The sequence below is a fragment of the Xiphias gladius genome, chromosome 2 (genome assembly GCF_016859285.1).
Source record: "Xiphias gladius isolate SHS-SW01 ecotype Sanya breed wild chromosome 2, ASM1685928v1, whole genome shotgun sequence".
NCBI classification, from domain to species: domain Eukaryota; kingdom Metazoa; phylum Chordata; class Actinopteri; order Istiophoriformes; family Xiphiidae; genus Xiphias; species Xiphias gladius.
Genome location: NC_053401.1, coordinates 1,798,924 through 1,820,468, shown reverse-complemented (window position 1 = coordinate 1,820,468; position 21,545 = coordinate 1,798,924). Strand labels below are relative to the sequence as shown.

The 21,545-nt window shown below is 44.5% G+C and overlaps 2 protein-coding genes and 1 long non-coding RNA gene across 9 annotated transcripts in view; 1 reads left to right on the top strand and 2 right to left on the bottom strand.

The window, feature by feature from the left end:
* LOC120798320 (thymidine phosphorylase) overlaps window positions 1–3,383 on the bottom strand; it is a 12,865-nt gene extending 9,482 nt beyond the window's left edge. Inside the window, exons 1-2 of one of the 4 annotated variants that reach the window (XM_040142564.1) lie at window positions 3,251–3,354; window positions 833–889 (exon numbers count right to left, since the gene is read on the bottom strand). Coding sequence is in view for 2 of the 4 variants with exons in the window: in XM_040142544.1 (XP_039998478.1) it covers window positions 3,251–3,283 (33 nt within the window). In the remaining 2 variants the exon portion in view is untranslated. Of the gene's footprint in view, window positions 1–519; window positions 713–832; window positions 961–3,250 lie in introns of those variants that run through there. The other 3 variants (XM_040142544.1, XM_040142555.1, XM_040142553.1) reach the window with 3 other exon arrangements.
* LOC120798339 overlaps window positions 1–21,536 on the top strand; it is a 26,881-nt gene extending 5,345 nt beyond the window's left edge. For 2 of the 3 annotated variants that reach the window (XR_005708679.1, XR_005708681.1), the window contains 3 exons: window positions 18,748–19,121; window positions 19,618–20,221; window positions 21,426–21,536. This is a non-coding gene — a long non-coding RNA (uncharacterized LOC120798339). The remainder of the gene's footprint in view (window positions 1–18,747; window positions 19,122–19,617; window positions 20,222–21,425) is intronic. The other variant, XR_005708680.1, reaches the window with a different exon arrangement.
* shank3b (SH3 and multiple ankyrin repeat domains 3b) overlaps window positions 12,874–21,545 on the bottom strand; it is a 31,809-nt gene continuing 23,137 nt past the window's right edge. Inside the window, exons 20-26 of one of the 2 annotated variants that reach the window (XM_040142525.1) lie at window positions 21,415–21,545; window positions 20,853–20,946; window positions 19,603–20,187; window positions 18,729–19,022; window positions 16,787–18,089; window positions 16,638–16,664; window positions 12,874–14,889 (exon numbers count right to left, since the gene is read on the bottom strand). In XM_040142525.1, coding sequence (XP_039998459.1) covers window positions 14,301–14,889; window positions 16,638–16,664; window positions 16,787–18,089; window positions 18,729–19,022; window positions 19,603–20,187; window positions 20,853–20,946; window positions 21,415–21,545 — 3,023 coding nt within the window. In that variant the 3' untranslated portion in view covers window positions 12,874–14,300. The remainder of the gene's footprint in view (window positions 14,890–16,637; window positions 16,665–16,786; window positions 18,090–18,728; window positions 19,023–19,602; window positions 20,188–20,852; window positions 20,947–21,414) is intronic. The other variant, XM_040142534.1, reaches the window with a different exon arrangement.

Sequence of the window (21,545 nt, the reverse complement as noted above, 5' to 3'; positions counted from 1 at the left end):
TAAGTCTGGAGCTGCTTTGTGATCTGATAGAAGTGTGATTACTTCCAAATGCAACGAGGGCAGAACAGAGATCATCTGCGCATTGGATCAAAGCTTCCAGAATTTCTTGGACCAAAAAGCTGCTTTTAATTTCATCAGCGACGGTCAGGGTGAGATACCGCGCAGGGAAATTCAAAATAAGAGACGCAAAAGACCAGATTCAGGGATAAGTAACTTTAAACCCTGCAAAAAACACACAAACAAATAACCCAGAACTAGATACAGATACATTATACACATCTACCAAATGAGACAAGAAAAAACTGAATGTGTATGAATATTTGTCTGTGTGTGTGTGTGTGTGTGTGTGTGTGTGTGTGTGTGTGTGTGTGTGTGTGTGTGTGTGTATAGATATAGACACACACACAATATATATCTGTGGATGACTCATCTTATCACATGACTCTTGTTTCCAAATCTTTTAAACAAGAGCCTGTGGTTTTTCTGCCCCACATTCGTTGTAATTAGGGTTTTCTGCACCTCCAGTCTCTGTCCCATCTTATCCAGCTATCTCGTCTTTGCTGTATATCTTTCTTCCGACGCTCCGAACGCATTCTTTGCCCTTCTTGGCGGCGTTTGTCGGGAAAAAAAAAAGTTTCCTGCGCGCAGCCTAAACGTAGGACGGGATCTGCTCACAGCTCCACTTCTGCATGTTCGAAAGCTACGAGCCACAACTTCAGTCACAACAAAAAAAAAAAAACCCAACCCATCTGACGTGTGCTCGAAACAGAAGTAGAGCATAAAATGAAGGAAGGGAACAGAGTATGGAGACATGATGAATATGTTTTCTAACCTTATTCAGGGCGGTTCCTCCAAATTTCTAGAGCGGTCTGGCTGCACAACGAGGTCTCTGGGAAAAGTAAAATGAAAGTATCTGGAGTTGAAACTTGTTGATAGCGCTGTGGGCTGTTTTTTTTTTTTTTTTTTTTTTCTTCTTCTTTAACATCCTCGGGATCTTTCTTCCTCTCTCTGCTCTCTGCCTTTTTTGTTGCTGGAAACTCCCCGGCCTCAGCCAGTCTGGGTGGGACCCGCAGTCTGATTCATGGGTTCTATTCATTTATTAAGTGTTGACAGAGGTTTAAACACCAAAACCCAAAACAACACACGGATGTGAATGGGATTGAGCGAGCCATAGATGGGAAGTTCAGAGTTGTGTAATAACTCTGGCGGCATTTTCTTTTCTTGCCTAAGATATTGTCCTGTTGATTCTAAGTATGTACAGAGTATAGACATTTAATAAAGGGTTTATTTTATACCGTGATGTTTTAAATGTAGGTGTAAGCAGATATAAGGACATTTTCAAGTGTATCTTGGTGTATTTGTCAACAACTAACTCCTCCTGGTGTATTAACCACGAGACAAGAGGCCCCACCGCTCACCCTCGGACTCAAACACACACAACTGCTTTGGGTCTTTCTGTGTCACTTTTTTCTTTTGGTTCGTTTTGCGTCTCTTCACGGTTGTCAGTAGTTTAAAGATGGACGAGGAGTTGCGTATTAAATGTGTAGTGGAAAGCCACAGCCAACGGTAATGTCTCAAGCCCTGATTTTAGATGAGCTGTCAGTTTGAGCAGAACCAGAGATGTATTTGGTGCCTAACAGACGAGTAACAGGGGAGGCCAGTGCATTGGTTCGAGCACCGGTGTAATGTGCTTCACTGCCTGGGTGTTGGCGAGGACTGGCAGCAGCATCCAGGACGAGCGGCAGTCGTCTGGTTCGATTTTCTTTCTTTTTCACTAAGACCTGTGAAGACACTGTCACAGTAGTCAGGCCTGCTTAAGATAAAGGCATGAACACGTTTTTCTGTATTTTTTGTATAGTTGTATCAGAAATCCTTTAATTCTGGCCAGGTCCATGCTTTAAGGTGGTAGTAGGCTGATTTTGTATTTGTCTCTGCCTGGCTGTTGAAATTTAGGTCCAAGTCCATAACTACGCCAAGATTTGCGTGTCTTTGTACATGTGTAATCATTTTTGATTTAGATATTTATATATCTTTTTTTTTTTTTTTTGGTCCAAAAAGTTGTTAGATTTGTCGCTAGGTGTTGGTACCACCGCCTGGAAACGCCCCGTGATGATACAATAGAAAATGTTGGAGCCAATTCCCCTTGAAAGAGGATCAGCTAATGGGGGGAAACTCCACTCAGCCGACCACCGGTGCTGTAACTTTATTACTCACCCGGTCGTGGACGTTCGTGTCTACAGGGCTGGTCCAGTCAAAAACTAAATATATTTCATCAAATCCAAACCATCCTCTCTCCTGCTCAGTGATACAGGTTTCTAAAAATTACGTGCAACTGGTCCAACTTTTACTGTAGAGCTGAAACGATGACTCACTTAACTGATTTGTCAATTAATAGAACATTTAGAGGGAATTATTTTGATAAATGAATAATCGTTTCAATCATTTTACAAGTGAAAATGTAAAAAAAACAAAACCAAATTGCTGCTTCCAGCCCTTTTTTTAAAATGAGAAAATGTGAATAACTGCTTGTTTGCTGAGCGTTCTGTGCTGGTAGAATAAATACCTTTTAGGTTTTGGACAAAACAAGACATTTGAAGAAATCACATGCAAAACAATTAATTGATTGCACCGCAAGCTGCCTCTTGGTTCCCTGCACAGTTTAGCACTTTATCTTCTCACCAGAGAAGATAAAGTTTTATGGTTTCTGTTTCTTTGCTTTGTTCGCATGAACATTTCGGTCGCTTTCTGTGTTGTCGGTTGCTCTAGTAGTAGTAAGCAGCTGTTTCCTGCGCCGCAGAATAATTTCCCCTTGTGGGGCAATAAAGGATCTGAACTGAAAAGACCGCGCGTGCACTTCCCCAAACCTTCGGTACGCTGTAAATACCTTCAGTGTGACTCAAACCGTCATTATCGCACATTTTAAAAGTGAAACCTGATAGTTTGAGGAGTGGAAATGCTTCGACATGAACGCTTCGAGACCTAATTTAACGAACGATAAAACACCGAAACTGGCTGAACAACAAACCTTGAGTCAGCCACACCAAAGCTCTGTCTGCCTCTTAGGAGGAAATTGACTTGACTTGATTCCCTGGAGACTTAACCCGACTTTAACCATAACTACTACGTGTCTAACCCTCATCATTACCGTAACATTACCCCTACAACCAGTCTTCATGTTAAAATGCAATGGTTTAACTTTTGTGACCTGTCCCTACAAGATGATTAAACACACACACGCAGAGTAGCGTACCTGGTCTGGTGTTTGCAGCCTGTGAAGTGCCATCGACCCCGCAGCTCGCTATAAAGCAGCCACAGGTCCAGTTCACCAACCAATGGGAGAGCAGGGAGGAGGAGGTGACCAGCCGACAGGGCCAGTCAGGTTCAGGCTCTGGATTACTCAGTGTCCACAGAGACAAAATAAACATCTGGTTAAACTTCTCAGTCAAGTTTTGTGTGTGTGTGTGTGTGTGTGTGTGTGTGTGTGTGTGTGTGTGTGTGTCGTTGCAGATATTCAGTTTGTATTTAAACCAGTTGAGAAATACGCTTATTCTGAATATGCTGGACAGTAGCGCCCACATCTTAAAAACAGCGTTCAAGGAGCGAACTCCAGAGAAGCTATTTATTTAAAAGTCACTGATTTACATCTTGTCATAAGGACGGAAGAGTTGAACATTTTGGGAAATATCTTTTACTATTCCCTTAAACCTGGTGATCAATATCTTTTTCTATAGCAAGATATCAAACTGATATTTTTAAATGGTTTATCAAGAGGTCACTCTTTTGAATATCTCATTCAGATATCAAGCTACGACATATGGACATCAGAAGTGATTAAATCACAATCTTGACGTTAAGATTGTTTTATAAGTGGTTTCTGTTCATGGCTGGATTAAAATTCCCGAGGGGCCCCGGGGGCAAAAACCTGTTCACCCCCGGAAACCAACCGGTACCCTGGAGCTGAAATGATTAGTTGATTAATCAATCAGGTGATTGATTAGAAAATGAGCTGGCAGCGGTTCTGATAATCGATTCATCCTCAGAGTAATTTCTTTAAGCTAAAATGTACTGGAATATTTTCTAGTTTTGTTTTCTGTCACAGTGAACTCAACATTTTTGTGTATTTGAGCAGAGGGAAAAAAAGCAATTTGAATCTGTTAACTTCTGCTTCAGGGGACAATTACGGCATTTTAATTTGAACTAAAATATCACACTAACCGTTAAGGAGCCTCTGAAAATGAGGGACTATGTATGAAAACGTCTGTAATTCCTAAACGGTTGATGGGACATTTTAGTTAAACCCCTTGAATTAAAGCTGAACGTCTGCGCTTCAACCGCATCGTGACGGCTTCGTTTCAAATCCATCGTGGTGACGCACGGAGGCATAATTACTAAAACTGTGTCACCGTCCAAATACTTATGGACCTAACGGTAGACCCAAATAGGATGGGGTAAACCTGGGGATTTTAGAGCCCCTGGAGGTCTGGTGGTCCATCCCTGTAGGATGTACTGTACTATGTCCATCCCCGAGGTCAGTTATTCAGTGATTTAGGAGTGTGTGGTCATGCCTACGTGAGTCCTGTGAAGGTGTTATTATCTCCGAAGTTGAGGTGAAACTCGTCAGTCATTAACTCGACTAAGCTTTAAATGCCAAACAGTCAGAGGTCCTAGACCTGTTGAGTCTGTTTTTAAAACCAGCAGCTCTTGATGTGAAAAAACCAGGCATGAAGGCAGAGCGTTATCTTTGTAATAAATGACAGTTTATTATAAAGATTACAATCTGTTGCGTTGCAGAGCTCATCAGTTGTCATCGTGTGCTCTTTAGTTTTTAGAAAAGGGGAAGAAAAAAAAAAACCACAAGTACACACACACCACTCACTCCAGAAGAAACTACAAACATACTGTAAAAAGAGGAAGCCAGAAAGAAGGAGGGGGGGGGTTACCATAAAACCATTATAACCAGGTGAATATTAGGAAGAGGAAGGTTTCACGCACAGGTTAGAAAGCCAGGATTCTCGGCCAATCAGCAGGAAGCTGAGGTGTTATCATGGTCCACGTATTTGTTTATAACATTATCAGATATCAAGTGCTCGCGCTATCTTTTTATACGACTGTCCTGGTTCTCTTCTGTCACCTTGTCGGCCTTCTGTGATTCTCCGACCGAGTACTTTGGTCTGTAACTGCTGTCTAAGCAACCTCGTGTCCCTTTTTTTTTTTAACGAGCTGTGAGGCCGTGGAAGTGGAGTGAACAGAGTGTGATTTTTGTACTCTGGAGCGAACACCAGCCATCGGGCGTCTGGCGGACGTCCTGTCAACACAAACGGAGCAGATGAGTCAGTGAGCAGACTTTCGTTTTCCGTCCTGTCTGGTCATCACAGTGGACGTCAGCGTAAGCATCTGCCGCAGCTGTACGGGACGGCGTTCGTTTTATCTGTTCACACAAGTAGGCCTTAAAAAATACAGCTGTGTCATGTTGTACCCGTTCGGCATTTGCCAGGGAAAATAAATCCTGGACCCGCAGATTTATATCCAGGAAATCCAGCCGGTAATGTGGCCTTACACACTTTCCATTTCAAGGAAACAGTGTTGCTCTTCTCGGAATCTATCCAGAGGATAAGTTCTGAGAAGAGCCTTACGCAACTTTGGTATTTATCCCACACAGCTGAGGAAGAACTGAAATCGAAACTGGGGGAATCGGGGGCCAATATCCAGCCAGACCTGTTAGTTTCAATTTCTTTTTTTGTCAGATTGCGGTTTGACAGGAGACGCCTTAAACCTCGAAACTAAAAGTAGGATGTTTGTGAGGGTGGATTGTGCTGCAGGCGGCTGTCTGTAATTCTGTTTCTGAGGAGTTAGTCGGTCAAACATAGTCACTACCGCTAGTGGAAGCAAGACAGGGACAAAAGAAGCAATTTGAATTCATCATTTTCAACTGGTTAATCCAGCCCTCCAGTTTATGCTGCTTGAGCTGGGTTCAAAAGGTTTGAAAAAGGTCTTGAATTTGTATCATGGTAAAACCTGCAGAAACCCTGTTTTAGACAGAGAGAGTTTGTTGGCGAATGGACAATAATGCAGCATGAAGTGTCCCAATAGAGGAAAATGGTAGAGAATTTACGTGATGCTTAAACTGACTTTTTTTTTTTCTTTTGAGGAGATGTTCAACTGACAGAGCGCATTTTCCTGTATTGGTACACCTCATGGGGCGTTATCATGATTATATCACGGCTGCTTACAAGATACAAACAGGGAGGTTGGGTTTGATTTATGACTGAGATGGAGAAGTTGTTTATCAAAGAAGCTTCGTCTAGATAGTGTATAACGTTACGAATCGGGAGGAGCTGCCGGTTCCCGAAGCATCCCCCGCCCCCACTCTGAATTTCCATTTCAGACTTTTCTTTTAATTATATCCTCAGCATTCTGCAATATGGAAACGGCAGACTCTCCAGGATAACACATCAAAACTGGAGGCCGACGTTAAATTTTTTCAACTCTGCTCTGATTAATCCTGTCAGGGGCGCAAGTCAGATCTGTGGCAAATTCAAAAAGTATTTGCTGGTGCAGTAGGAAAAAAGGACACAGTGCATTAGCTTCGCAGTGAGTTCATTTAAGCTGCAGACAGTTTTGTGTTATAATCTATAAATTTAAAAATCTTTTAGCTTCCGCCTGCACACGACAGAATTTGAAGCTCTGTGATTCGTTTTCCGCCGGCTTGCGCGTTTGACTTTTCGTCAGAGAATCAGATATTTTCTGACACAGCTCAGGGAGAGAATCGTGTTCGTCCAAAGTCTTGAAAACCTCCAAGTATTCGTGACCTAACATCGCCTATGAGATAATGCACAGGAATTCTTTACTTGCGCCAAAATAACTCTTCACAACTCTAAGGTCTGGTTGAAGTGCAGAACTGGCCGCACACCGCTGTATAGACAGAAGCAGGCCAGCTACGGCGGACTGGATGTGCTCATGCGATTTGTAAAATTGCTGTAAAAAGGCTTCAATACCACTGATGTGTTGGCTCGCACAGAAAACTAACAGGCACAGATGTGACAGTATTTCACTGAGTGAAGATTAAAACGGGAGCGGGAGTGAAAACTGATGGGATTTGGACAATAGAGTTGCCAGGTGTGTAGGAATGGGATCATATAAATCGGGACCAGGCCAGATGGCAAAAAATGTTCACTCGCGACTCACCACAAATCTCCAGACCGAACTTGAAAAACTGACATGATTCACGGATCTGGAACCGGGCTAGAACTGGTCTTAACCGGAAGGCACAGGACAGAACAAGGACCATGTTTTCCTCTAAAAAAAGGACTTGATATCTCACAGTTAGTCTTCTGAGGATGTTAAATGGCAGTGGTTTCATTGGTGCCAACGGGAACTACTTTTAACCGGCGGAGGAACACCACCGACCTCACTTCGTCACCATGTCACTGATGAGATTTTAGCAACAGGTTCTGATTGGCTGAGAAGTCCTACGAGAGGTGATTGACCTCATGTCAGGTATGTTAGCGTACGGAGGGATTTTATTAGCGGGGACCTGAGGTCAGAGGTTAAGAGGTCGCATGACCCCGTCATCGCTGATCTACAACCGACCTGATTTCATGGTTTCGCTGCAGAGAAAGCGACGGCTCATTCTGTGGATGACTCGGTACAGTAAACTCTAGTCTATTATCTACTCTATATCTGTGTAGTATATATTATATCCGTTAAATGCGATATTCACTCAGTGTAAACGGCTACACAACAGGCACTTTCAGGTCCTCTGTGAAACCAGGACCAGTCTGTTCTGCACATAAATTGCTAAAAAGATGTTTGTGGCGTAAACAGCTTTTTCTGCTGGACTTCTACACAGTCCAGTGTAGAAGGCGACTTGATCTGTCCTCTCTCTAAGTGGCTTAAAATGTGGCATCAGTCAACAGGGCAACTAATAGAGTAACTTAACACTAAATTCACTTTTTGAGTTATGAAATTATAGGTAGAAACACCTTGTCATAATGTTTGGTCCCAGTCTGTGGTGTCCATTGTAGTTAAAACTGTGATCCAAACTGATTTTTTGGGTTGGCCACTGGGGGGGCAGAAAAAACAAGTTGTGAATATAACACTGACATGTCATCACCTTTTTAAGTTGATATGTTGAACTGGTTAGCAAACAGCTACTTATTTCCACATCAAGCAGTTATACAGCAACATGATGGTTCATCTGGATCTGGTGTTTGTGTCCTGATGAATCCAAGTCCAGAATTCCCTCTCTTTTAGCTCTGGTTTTGGTCTCCACCAGCTCCCGAGGTGAATATCGGGCTCTCCAGCTGCTAAATGCTCCACCGTGTTCACCAGCTGGTCTCTGACCGGGTCTGTCTGCTGTTTGCTGCTGAGCAGGTGGTGGACGGTGGCTCTTTACAGCTGTTTCTCTGAAAACATCTGAAAACGACGCTATGAGAGCGGCGAGAGTGAACCAGAGCAGTAAACAGATAAACACTGAGCTGAAACTGTAAAGCTCTGTAAAGCCGAGGGGAGCTGATCAGCTGACGATTCAGCTCATTCTCAATAATTCTTTAACGTTGTCATTTGATATTTTTTTTAAAATATCAATTATAGCCACTTAACTGATTTTTGTCTTCTTAAAAATAATTATTGTTGTCGTGTACTCAATGCCATAAGTGGATGACGCGTTCACACTGATCTGAACAACGCTCCATCTATAGCTGGATTAAGCTTGATTTTCTTTTTTCTGTAACCCTGAGTCCTGTCGCCCGTGACCTGCTAATTTTAGAATCGGGCCGAATTTTTGCCAGATCGTCTGTTGTTTGACGTTTAGTTTTGAGAGGGTGTCGTGGCGCCTGAATATCTCTTTTCCCAACAATCAATTATCCCTCAGATATTTTGGTTGGTTGTCTGCAGTTAGAGCTGTTCAGTGATCAGATTTCCCACACGGCTGCTGTCAAAAAATCCGTTAAGACCGTACTGAGCTTGTTTTGTTTTGAGTAGTATTTTACATGTTGGGGCCACCATAGTCCTATCTGGGATACGGTGGGAGTGTCAGCACGAAGGGGAGGGGGCGCGATAGATGTTTGTGCAGGGGGGTCGGGTTTAAGATGAACAACACGTTAGGTTGATCTCTGAAGACACGCCCCCCCCCCCGAATCTCAGAATATCGTCTAAGCTCGTCGTTGATGTCTTGAGACTTAACTGAGCACCTTCTTAATTTTTGTGCCAAAGTACATGGTTAGTGCGAAGTTAGCATTAGGCTAACAGCTGGTGTGTAGCTGTTTAACAAAGTCTGAATATCACATAAAAACTTCATAGACTACGGTCTACCAAAATATTACTGTATAAACTTTATTTGTTACTATACTTTATATATTACACTATAGCTACATGATTCTACCATAATATAAATTATGGAGTCTATATAGTCTACTGTAACGTGCTGTACATAGACCATACGTTGTATACCTCTGTGGTCTGCCATGGGCAGGTGTTCCCGTATAAGGGCATTGTGGTAAGCTTGTACAACTTTGGAAAATAATTATTGCAGCTTGGCACACGTTCACTTAAGTCAAGGAAAACAGGCACTGTAACGTGGATTGTGCTTTAGAGGGGAATCAAGAGGAGAGACTGTAACACGTCGGGTAGATTATGTAGTCGTGTCAAACTGGTGTAAACCATTGAGAATAGAGGGAGTTGCAGATGGTAAACCAATGCTTCAGTTGAAGGGGGGGGGGGATCACTTAAAGTGCTGTTAATGTTAACAGTTCTTGACACACCTTTTTAACTTTGCCTATTCCAATTTTAAGGAAGAAAAGAGAGGAAAGAAATGCAACTTCCAGCGAGGTCGCACTTACATGCTGTATCTTATATTTAAACTAAAAATGTGGTTTTAGCAGCAGTTAGTTTTTTTCCGTATGTCACGTCTGAGCTTTGTCGTATCCCTGGATCGGTGACTTGCTTGTTAACTAACAAGATACAAGATGTAAATCAGACTGCTCTGTTATTGGAGAGTTTTCTTTTTTTTTTCCAATTTTGATCGAGCTAGGTTTCCAGTCTTTGTGCTCAGCTAAACTAAACATGCCGTGGACCTGTATCTGTACTGGACTCTCAGATATCACGCTGGGCGAGATGATTAAACAAGGGTTTTTGACATTATAATAATAATAATTTTTCCTTTTTTCAAATAAAACTGCCAAACATTTGACGGTTCCATGTTCTCAAATGTTAGAATCTGCTGCGTTTCCTTTTCTTACGTTAAATGTTTTTGGGTTTTCAGCTGTTGGCTGTAAAAAAAACAAGACATTTTAAGAGGTCACCATGGGCTCTAGGTAAGTGTGATGTACATTTTTCATGGTTTTACGATGTATCGATAATAAAAACGATCATTATTTGCAGCCGTAGTGCAAACGTGTTGTTAGCGATGCAGTCAGGCTGGATATCGCGGGGCGAAATTTACTTGCGTTACTTTTGCGTTTTTGTTAGTAAATGCGAGACGTTTGTGTCAGACATGATTGCGAGGTTGCACAGAATTGAATTTGCGTTAATTGTTGCGACATCGCCAAATCCTGGAGGGACTTTTTTTGTTTTTTTTTAATTTGAGTAACTGTGTAAAACCTCAAGATATTCAGTTTACTGTCACATATGGAAAAAGACAGCAAAGAGTCAGATTTGAGAGGCTGGAACCGGAGAGTGTTTGGCGTCTGCTTGGCTGAATGACTCAAATGATTAATCCATTATTAGTTGCAGTTCTATGACACACTATAATGTAGTTGTAAGCAGATATAAAGACATTTAAATTTTTATTAATGTACAGTATTTGTCAACATTTCTAACATATTTTATATTATTACAGCTGTGTCTTACTTTTATTGTTGTTCGTTATCTGTTTATATAACGGCCTCCATTTACTGGTGTGCACAGGAGGTGTAATAGTTAACAAATAATTAATAAACGTTTATATCTGCTTTATAAAATTTACTACATGTTTGTATACTGCTTATAAACGCTCGACCCGTAAACGGTGACGTTAATAGTTAGAGTATATGTGCGAGCTAGCCAGCTGTCTGCAGACATAGCGTTTCAGGTGCAGGTCTTCTTATAATTCTTGCCTGACTGTTCTGCATACGAGGACCTTTTTAAAAGTATAATGTTTTAATCCTGTTTTAGTCTTTCTGCATTGTGAAGGTTTAAAAACTAAAAAAAAAAAATCCGATGCGTGACATCGCGTCCTACGTTCGGGGCGGAGCGTGGGGAAATATCATTGAACTTAAACATAATGTGATCTTGCCTTTATGCTCTTCTTCCCTGAAATGAAGGGATAGCGAATTTCGGTATGACCGCATCTTAACTTCTAAACACAAATGAATTAGAGCTGCAACGATTAGTCGATGGAAGAAAAATTAATCGGCAACAATTCAAATAATAACGAGTTAATGGTTCTCAAATGTAAAAATGTGCTTAGCATAAACTGGGATTTTGGACTTTTGGGTGGAATAAACAAGACATTTAATGTTGTCCTCTTGTGCTCTAGACTACTATGATGGGCATTTTTCAGTTTTCTACTTTATGGACCAAACGATTAATCAAGAAAAAATAATCTGCAGATCAATCGCTAGTTGCTTCCCTAAAATGAATGCACGGCTAACCCTTAACTAGGCAACTGCACCTATGGCCTCTGGGAAACTCTATATGGTCTGGAGGAAACTCCACATATGGCAGGGAAGAAATCCCGGATATGGCAGGGAGGAAACTCCGTTTATGGCCTCTGTCTGACGAGTTACCATTACTGCAAGAGGGTCGTGGCAGGTACAGCCATACTTGATAGATTTAATTTAGGAATCACACACTAGACTTAATGGGGTTAAACAATGAGCTTCGGGTGTCGTTGTGAGGAAAGTGTAGGAGGGGAAGGAGAAAGGTATTTTCTGTACAGATGGCTTTAAACAGATAGCACCATGTACAGTAAGCCCTCAATAAAAGCAGGTTAGAAACCAGAGAGGTTTACAGTTGAAGCTCTGCTGCAGCTCTCCCTGAAACAAACAGCACATCAGCACAAAGTCACACTCATTGACAAATCATCATGAATTCCAAAACATCACCGCAACGACCTGGAAATTCAACTCATTGTCAAATCATAAGGAACTCAAAATCCTTTTTCCAAACTATTATAAACTCTAAGTCATCACCACCACATTATTATTACTTGTTATTCATAAATTCTAAATGATCGGCATTAAGATATGAACTCAAAATGAACACAAATTCTTTCATGAGCGATATTTGGAAAAAAAAAAAAAAAAGTTAAGTCACAAGAACTTTCTGAAGAGTTACGGAGAAGTATCCTCAGCTATAATCTCCCGTTGTTAAGGTAGAGACTCCCGGTTAGCGCGCTAATCGTCCAGCTCCTCTAGCAAAATTCCAGCTAAATCTCGTCTGGGGAAGCAGAATGGCACGAGGAAAAGAACCCGTCTCATTATGTGTGCGGTCAGTTTGTCCGATCAGCTCTTTGATCAACGAGTCTTCAGCTGTTGAGACCGGCAGTAGAGCTCCTGTGTCCAGTGATAAATCGCTGTGTCTGGCGTACGTTAATGTAACGCTGTAGTGGATGGTGGAGCCGATTAACTCGTCAATTAATCAACTAGTAGGTCAGAAAATTGTTTTTTGTTAAATCAATGAATCAATTTGTAATGGCGACACTTTCTAAAATGCACTGGATACAGCTTCTGCAGATTTTCTAGTTTTCTAACTGTAAAATTAATATGGTTTGGATTTTATACTTTTGATTGGAAGAAAAAAAAAACATTTTAAGACGTCACCTTTGACTCTGTAACCAACGGAGGGCATTTTTCAGATCAAACAATCAATCAATTAATCAAGAAAACAGTCGTGGATGACACGCTGTAAACTAGCTTCAGCAGGATCTAATGCAAAGTCAAAACTCAGAAATTTTAGTCAGTATTTTCCGTAATTCAGTTCGGAATACACAGAAAACAAACACTGAGAAAGTTTTTTTTTTTAACGGCTACATTACATCAGTATTTGGAAAAACTAGCTCTAGCTAGTGCAGAATGTGGGTAACCGTTAAGGCTTAGCCAGTCAGTCAGTGAAAGGACATTAGAGGGAGAGTAGAGCTGATACGATTGGTTTATCAATTGACTAGTTGGTCGACAGAAAATAAATCGACAACAATTTTAATAACTGTGTAATTTTTTAGGTTTGTTATTGTTTTAGACAAAATGCTCCAGCGTCTGAAAGTTTTCTATGATAGAAAACTTGAATATTTTGGGGTTTTGGACTGTTGGTCAAGAGAAAACAGAGAAAATAATCGTTAGTAGCCATAATGCAGAGTGCTGCCGTCTCTCTGTAAATTCCTTTGACTAGTTTTCTCTGGTAAGAATCTTTTAGCTGTTGTGCTGCTGCTAAATTCTCATGAAAACCTGAGATGTAGCTGCAAGTTTAAGAGAGTGCAGCCAACATTTCTGTCAAAAAAAAAAAAAGACAAGCTGCAAAAATTTTTTCTCTCTGAATCTCAACTTGAAGGGTTTTGAATATTTTTGGACTTTCTTAGACCTCAGCGTCCCAGAGTGAACAGCCCTGGCCAATGTTGTGTGCAGAATGAAAAGCAGCTCATAATCCTACAAAGCAGCTAACCAGGATGCTACGTGTGAATGTAAATCATCGCGACCCTAATTTTCTAGCCCGGTATCCTCGTCCTCTGACATTTTCTGCCAGGCTTAAAGGGGGAGGAGAGTTGCAGCAAAATTGTCGCCGCCTCCCGTCATCGCATTTGGAGTCGAAGTTGATTTTATTTTGGCTTCGACTGTGATACCGGGTGGAAACCCAGCATGGTGGATACTGATTTGTCTTGTGCAGCTGCCTGTTCTCTCCTTTTGAAAATACGGACCGTGCTCTGTGCAATGTCAGACGTGTTTTTGGTTTGAAGGCCTTGTGCTTAAACGAAATGGTAGTTTGTCAAAATGGCATCGGTATCAGTAACAGCTCCGGCTTGGTTGGCTCCTGACCCGTTTTTTTTTTTTTTTTCAGTAAGAACAGTAGGCACTAGATGTTAACAGACGTCAAAACTAAAGCCAAATACTGGACACAGAGCTCGGTGCTACCGCTCCGAACAGCACCGAGTTGATCAAACAGCTGACAGGCCAAAATGAGAGCTGGGCTCCGTGTTGGTAAAAAGGTCTAAAGATTCAATCACTGCTAAGATATCCTAGTCAAAGAGATGGCCTAGTGTCTGACCAGAGGTCAGGGGTTATGAGGTCACAGTTCAGGATGTCTAGAGGTCTGTGGTCAGAGGTGAGGGGTCAAGTGGAACCATCCAGCAGCTGTCTGAGTGCCCTCTCGATGTTGATTCGGTGTCCCAGTCTGGTGACACCCAGCTCCACATAGTCCTCCTTGGTGAGGGCGGGGAGATGGGAGCCTTCGATCTCATGCTCCTGGAAGCGCTGGCGGTGTTCGGCCAGGCCCACGCTCTCCAGCCAGTCACCCACGTCGTATTTGTTCCACAGGTTCAGGGGCCGCTGCCTCCATGGCCGAAGGGCCAACAGGGGGCCACTGAGGACCGGGGAGGGGCAAGGTGAGGCGTGGGGTGAAGGTGAAGGGGAACGGGAGCGGGTTCGTGCGCTGGCGCTTCGCATCACAAACCGAACCTCCTTTGGTTCAGAGGGGAGACTGAGACTGGACGACTTCAGGATGGTTAGACCGCGACCCGAGCTCAGATCTGGCCTTTCAGAGCAGGTGGTGGGGGAGGAGGCCAGCCCTATTGACCTATCAGAGGGGGAGGGAGAGGGGCTCCGGCGGGTGACAGGGTAGCGACTTCCTGGTCGGACCGTATAGCTGGCGCCATATCCTCGCTGGGAGATGGTGTGGAGTTCACCGAGGCTGGAGAACAGCCTGCAACACATTAAGCAGTACATTAATGACATAAACATCACTTATACCTCAGTATTCATTGGAGGCGTTTACATGGAGTTACTCGTTGATCTTTCGCCAAGCATAAACCCCATCAATTAGTGTCGCTGCGCCTGTCAAGCTTTGCGTTCTCACGCAGGACGCCTGCAGTTTACAAAGAAAACGGCAGCAGATTTTCCATTCGAAATTCTTCGTCGATTTTTAAACAAAGGGTCCTTGGTTTTAGAGAGAAGTACAGGGAGGCATCCTCTCGTTTCTAGTTGATCGTCGATTTTTGCCTGCCTGAATTACAATTGTCATTTGCAGATTTATTCAGCTATCTAATTAACGCTAACGTTAACTATACGGTTGATTTGCTTTTATTTGACGGTTTCATTAAAAGAAAAAAAAATTGTTTTCACACCTCCCAGGCATCTTGTTGTTTTGAGTTTTCCTGGCAATCTATTCCGAAGATTAACTGCCATGTACAAAAAAAAATCTTCTTCCCCAGGTTACTCTCAAACCTGGGAGAGGTAAAGTCAGTGGAACTGCCCCCTAGTGGAATTGAGGGGACAGCAACACGCACAATTCAGACTGAGAGACTCTTTCTTGTACTTTCAACCACCCGAAGTGTCAAGATGAGTTCTCATGGGGAGTTTCATAATAACTCTCACTAACTTGTTTTGAGAAGTCTGACGCTTGTTTTTAAAATACAATGGTAAGGCCATTGTACCATGGACAGCAGGCATAGCCGAAATAAGGCCGGAGAAGAGCTCCTGCCAGGGTCCCCACTGCTTCCCTGTCCAGAAATTTTGAAATATACTGGCTAAGAAGCATGTTCATTGATTGACCTCGGCGGGCACCTTTTCAGCCTGGCCCCCACCTGACATACGGCAATCCTGCAAACACCCAAGGTAACTGACTGAATTCTTCGCTGTGAGCAAAGTGTCACCAATAACATTAAAACCAGGAGACCCTTTCAATTTGATCTTTGACCCAAACAATATGGACTCTGTTGAAACTCTGTCTCCCGCTGACGCATGTCAAAAGGAGAAATTTGTGAAAAGTGTCTTAAATACGATGGTTACATACATAATATCGTACAGAAAAACTGAGGCTAAATCTGATATGTCACAGGCAAATTGTCATTATCGTCACCAGTTAGTGATTTATGTAGGAGACATTGAAATAAAGGGGGCAGCATTGTTTTTGTATTGCAGGAAACCTTATACAGCTACATACGGTCAATATTGTTCTACCGTTCTGGATAAACGATAAAGACGTTAATGATATGCTACCTCTTGGCCTTTAGAAGTAACATCAAGGCACTAATGTAGATAGTGAGCTAGTACATCAGATATGCTAATGTCTGCGGTTTACATTAGAGTGGATGAACGCTGTTTAATCTATTCCTTGTGCTCTTGTTCTTGTATTTTTGAAAGGATAACAAAAAAAAGTGTTTTTCTTACGACAGCCACATCCCTCAACTTTAACATGTTGTGAAACACAAAGCTTGACAGGCCTGCCATGACTTGTTATGTTGGCTAAGCCATGATTGGGCAATTGCTTTTCAGGGGAGGCGTTGAGCAAACAGTCGATTTCGAGGATTTATTCCAAAGACGGATGGGAGAGTGATTTCAGATTTTTAGTAGTTAGTCATCTGTGAAGAAGGTGCGCATTAGTTTGCTGTTAGCTAATGAAAATCATCTCTTAGCAATAACAAGAAATGTTTACCAGAGAGAAAAACCTACGATTTACTCTCTCCACTGTCCACACATCTGGAACAACACAAACAGATTCTGTTACAGCACGCGCACACGCACACACACACACACACACACAGTCGTACTATCAGGTCAGTAGTATTGCAGTATTTACATCGTAAGGTAGTTCGGCGTACCTGGCACCTCCTACTGGTGACCTCCGGCCTGGGTCGAGGGGGCTCGGCTCCTCCCCCAAAGAGTGACTGTCTTTGTTGAGCAGCTGTAGCCGATTAGCCAGATCCAGTCCAGACCCGGCCCTGCCGCTCAGCTCCAGTGCCGATGCTGACCGGCTGGTCAGATCCACAGCCGACCCCGACCCCTGACCTCCCAGTGCTGGCGGGCGGCCTCCTCCTTCCTCTGGGCTGAGGCCCCGCCGCTCCTCCCCACGCTCATCCCCTCCACCCCACAGCTTGGACCTCCTCTGGAATAGGTAGCGTGGCTGCCGGCCCCCACCACTAGTGGGGGAGGAACTGAGTGGGGAGGAGGGAGAGGAGGAGGATGCAGCAGAGGGGAGGAGCTCACTGTCGGATGATTGCTTCAGCAGCGGGTCCCGAAGCGCCGTGCGGCCCCGGCCGATCGGCGAGCGGAGGCGAGGCTTTAGGCCTGATGGGGAAGTGGAGGCGGATGAGGGAGATGGATGAGCAGCAGGTGGGGAGGAGGGGGAGGATGGAACAGGAGGGGAGGCCAAGGTGATGGAGGGAGGGAGGGAGCTAGGGGAGGAGGAGCTGTCATGGAGCCTTTCGTCACCTCCTTCCTCCTCATCTCGTCTTCCCAGGGAATCAGGACCGCTCTCTCCTCCCCCTCCCTCCCCACCTCGCCGTGGCAATAGAGTGAGGGAGGATGGGGGAGGAGGAGCAGGAGAAGTGGCGAAGGCAGGGGGAGGAGTCACCAGACCAATTCTGCGCAGCTCCTCCCTAGTTTCCTCATCGCTGGACGACAACAATGCTGGTGGGAGTGTCACTGTGTAAGCCCCGCCCTCCTCCTCTGAGCTGCCCACTGTGAGGCTTCTGCGCCTGTCAATCAGAGCAGAGTGACTCTCATTGGCCAGCGGTGGCAAAGGGGAGGGTCTCCAACGTTCAGGGCAGGGGCCGGCAGGTGACGTCACTCCTCCCTCTGTTTCTGGACGCTCCACCTGTCCGTCAGGGAACAGGGGCGGGGTTATGCGTTTATGCCTCAGCTCAGGGCTGGTTTGAGGAGTAGTGCGTTTGGTTCGCTGCTCTGGGCTTGTCTGTGGGGTGGTGCGCTTGGATCGGGGCTCAGGGCTGCTCTGTGGAGTGGCGATAGGGGTGCGCTTGTGTCTGCCCTCCGGGCTGGCGGCTGGGGTGGGGATGGGTGTAGTGGAGGCAGATGCGTGTTTAGTTCGAGGCTCGGGGCTTGGCGTTCGGGCGGTGAGCGCTCGTTCTCGTGCAGCAAGAGCCAGGGCGAGTGGAGAGGAGGGGTCTGTAGAGAAAAGGAGAATAAAGGTGGACAAAAGTTTTTGTGTGAATGTTTTCATTGTATTGTTTAGTTGCCGACACTGCTCTCAAGTGGGTTTACTACATGTCCAAAAGACAGTGTATAATTACTCGTGGTAATTTCCTATTATCTACTCGCCTTCTGAACTGTGGAGTACCTCAAGGATCTGTCCAGGGTCCTGTACTAGTATTTTGTAGAGTGTCTGAAAATGTTCTGTCTTACTTCCTATTCTATTTTGTGGTGTACTTAGTCTGTCCTAGAGCGTCTACTAGTATTTGTGAAATCAAGTGTTGGATATGTAATTCTTTCTTCCAACACAATGAAGAAAAAGCAGAAATAGGACTAATATTTGGGTTATTAAAAACAATCAGAATTATGATAAATTTGATACCCTGGCACCAACCATTAAGCCTAGTGCCAAAAATGTAGGAGTTATTCTGGATTCCAGTCTTACTTGATGTTACTGAAGTAGTACGTTCCCACTGCTATCATTTTTTTATTGATTTGATTTGGAGAAAGTTAAAGCTTTAGTGTTTTCCAGAATTGATTAGTTACTTGAATATTGTCATCAACCTCTACACAATTCTGCTGAGCGATCACGTAAGGTTATGTTGTTGGACTGACCCAGAGGTTTCCCTGTCAGTGGGTGGAGGAAGGTGTGAGGTGTCGGTGAAGGCGATAGGACCGGGGCGGGAGGAGGAAGCTCGCCGAGGTCATCCATCGAATGGCTCTGAGTCAGGAGGGGTGGCGCCTGGTTTTCTGACCCCGCCCCTTCAACGGACAGGAAGAGGGACGACCGGCGGCCCTGAACCCGGGCACGCTCTGAAAGGACCTGCTGCTGGTACAACTCCGCCCTGCTGGGGCTGCCGGGCCCGCCGCCGTCTGATTTTGACAAATCGTGATCTTTGATTCCAAGTCCTAGAAGAAAAAAAACCACGAGAGGTCAGACTGATTGGAGGCTGATGAGGAGGCTGCGGCATTGTATTTGTCTCAATCCTGAGCACGTAACTGGACATGGTGAGCACAGAAACTTCCTTTTTTTTTTTTTTTTTTTTTTCCAAAATAATTATCAGAGAAAGAATGTGTGTGGGAAGATTCTCGTTGATCCAGGTCATGGTGTTCTGTAAGTGCTGTGCGAAGGCAGCTGGACTTGCTTGAAGCTCTTGAAGACGAGTCGCCTCTCATCCGAAAGCCTTCTTCAGTTCTTCGCACAGCGGGCAGCTCAGAGGAGGAGGGTTCTTCAGTTCTGAAGAACTTTCGGATGAGAGGCAAAACCTCTTCAAGAGCTTCAGTCCAGTTGCCTTCGCACAGCACTTACAGAATTAAATATATTAACCACTGAATTTTTGTTTGCTCCAATTAAATTGTTCTTTTTGCGATGATAATTTCTCTTCAAAATATAATTTATGTGCTCAAAACTCCCCATGAGGCACTCAGGAAATGAGAGAGACACATCTCCAGAGAAGTCAGAAAGACATCAGGTCTGAACGATCCTAACCCTGCTCCTCTACAGGAAGTTGTTTCAACAAAGGTGACTTCCTCCTCTGCGGTTTGGTGGGTGGAGCCTGCTGTCCCACGTTAGCATAAGGGTTTTCTATTGGTCGACCCCGGCGGCGGGACAGCGGTGAGTGGCCGAGGGCGGGGCTGGTGCTGTGGAGAGACAGCGTGGAGGTGTGCGTGGCGGTGTGAAGCGTGTGTGTGGCGGTGTGCGTGGCGACAGCATGTGTGTCAGGCTGCGGCGGCGGCGTGTCCTGCAGGATGATCATCGACCTCGCCTTCCTCTGCCGCTCGGCATGGGCGTGGCTCCTCGTCGGCGAATCGGAGAGCTCCTGCAGCCTTGGCTCTGCTCCCGGCTTGAAGCTGGAGCGGGTCAGCCCCTCCCCTCTGGCGGGGGGAGGGGGCGGGAGGAAGGAGGGAGGAGGCCCGGAGTCAAGGAGGAAGAGCGACGAAGTGGAGGAGGCGGAGGGAGGAGGAGGGGGAGCTGTCTGAGGAGGAGGAGGGATGAAGCTGTCCGTCAGCGAGGAGCTCCGTGGAAACCGATTCTCATTGATCAGAGCGGTGATCCTGTCGTCCTCAGGTGTGCCTGCCGTGGTAACCATGGAGACGTTAAAATAAAGGTAACCAAACAACGCATTGATCGAGAGGGTTCGTGATTACCTGATTGGCTGCTGATGATTGGAAACATTGACTCAAAAGGGCAAATTACCAGTGAGTGTGTATGCGGTGATTTCCCCTGCCGGTTTTTTTTAATAGGAGCAGGCACACCTTCAGTTACCTGTGCTCCATTGCTTTTAACACACACGATTCAGTGTATATAGCACATTTTAAGAATATATTTCAATTTTCCTCTTGTGTATCTAAGTGTCTTTGACTTGAATCCTGTATTTCTAATGTAAAGCTCATTTGATATTCACATGGATATTGTGTGATCATCCCCAGTAGCTGAATGACTGGGCATATAGTCCTCACATGTTCTCTACATACATTAGTTTTTACCAAATTCACAGTTGATGAGCTCATCTATAGATACAGATATGTTCACACGCAGCTTTGGATCCGGAAGTCCAAAGGTAAACGGAGCCGGGCCGTCTGTTTCCGGGCTTAATGCTAAGCTAAGCTAAACTGTCTCCTGCCTCTGTCTTCATATTTACCAGGGTGCTATTGAGCTTTTTTTTGAGTATCTCCCAAGATGTCCAACCGTTCCTGTAAGTGTTTGTATGTGCAGTACCGTGTGTGTGTGTGTCTCACCAAAACTCTTGGTTCTGGACATTCCTCTGGGTAAAGGCATGGTGCTCTTCTCTGGGGCAGAGGGGGGCACCAGACCCTGACGCTCAAACAGGGACTGTACATACACACACGCACACACACACATAATCTTAATTCGGCAGCACTGTCCTCATGTGACCTCTGTTCTGAGCTAATTAATGGGTCATGCTGCGTTCACATCATGGCAGAGGCGGGAAAGACACTCGTGTTTATGACCTGCGAGCAATCACATCATTGCAGAACTGAAGATGTTCGTATATTTACGCTGTTAGTATAATAATTTGAATCCTCCCATTTTACCATCATCACCAAATTTGGGTTTAATTACCTTGAATAACGGACTCTGTGAATTGTCCACGTTTTCTGTCCTAAGTGCCAAATTCGATATATTTGAGCCCTGAGAAAAATCGGACTGTAGTTGTAGTTACGACTTGGAGGTTAATGAGAATGCTATTCACAAGCTGGAAAGCGGTATTTATGATATGATGTGAACGCAAAACTAGGACCATGTCTGTGACCTTCCCTAAGCTGAAACCTGTCTCACATTGATCTCAGCCTGTGTGATTCGTCGGCTGGTCGGTCGCTGTTTGACCGTCGCGGCTCTGAAGTCGTCCGACGGACGGGCCCTCAGAACGACTTCCTGCTGGCCGCCGGCCAACATCTCATCCAGTTTCT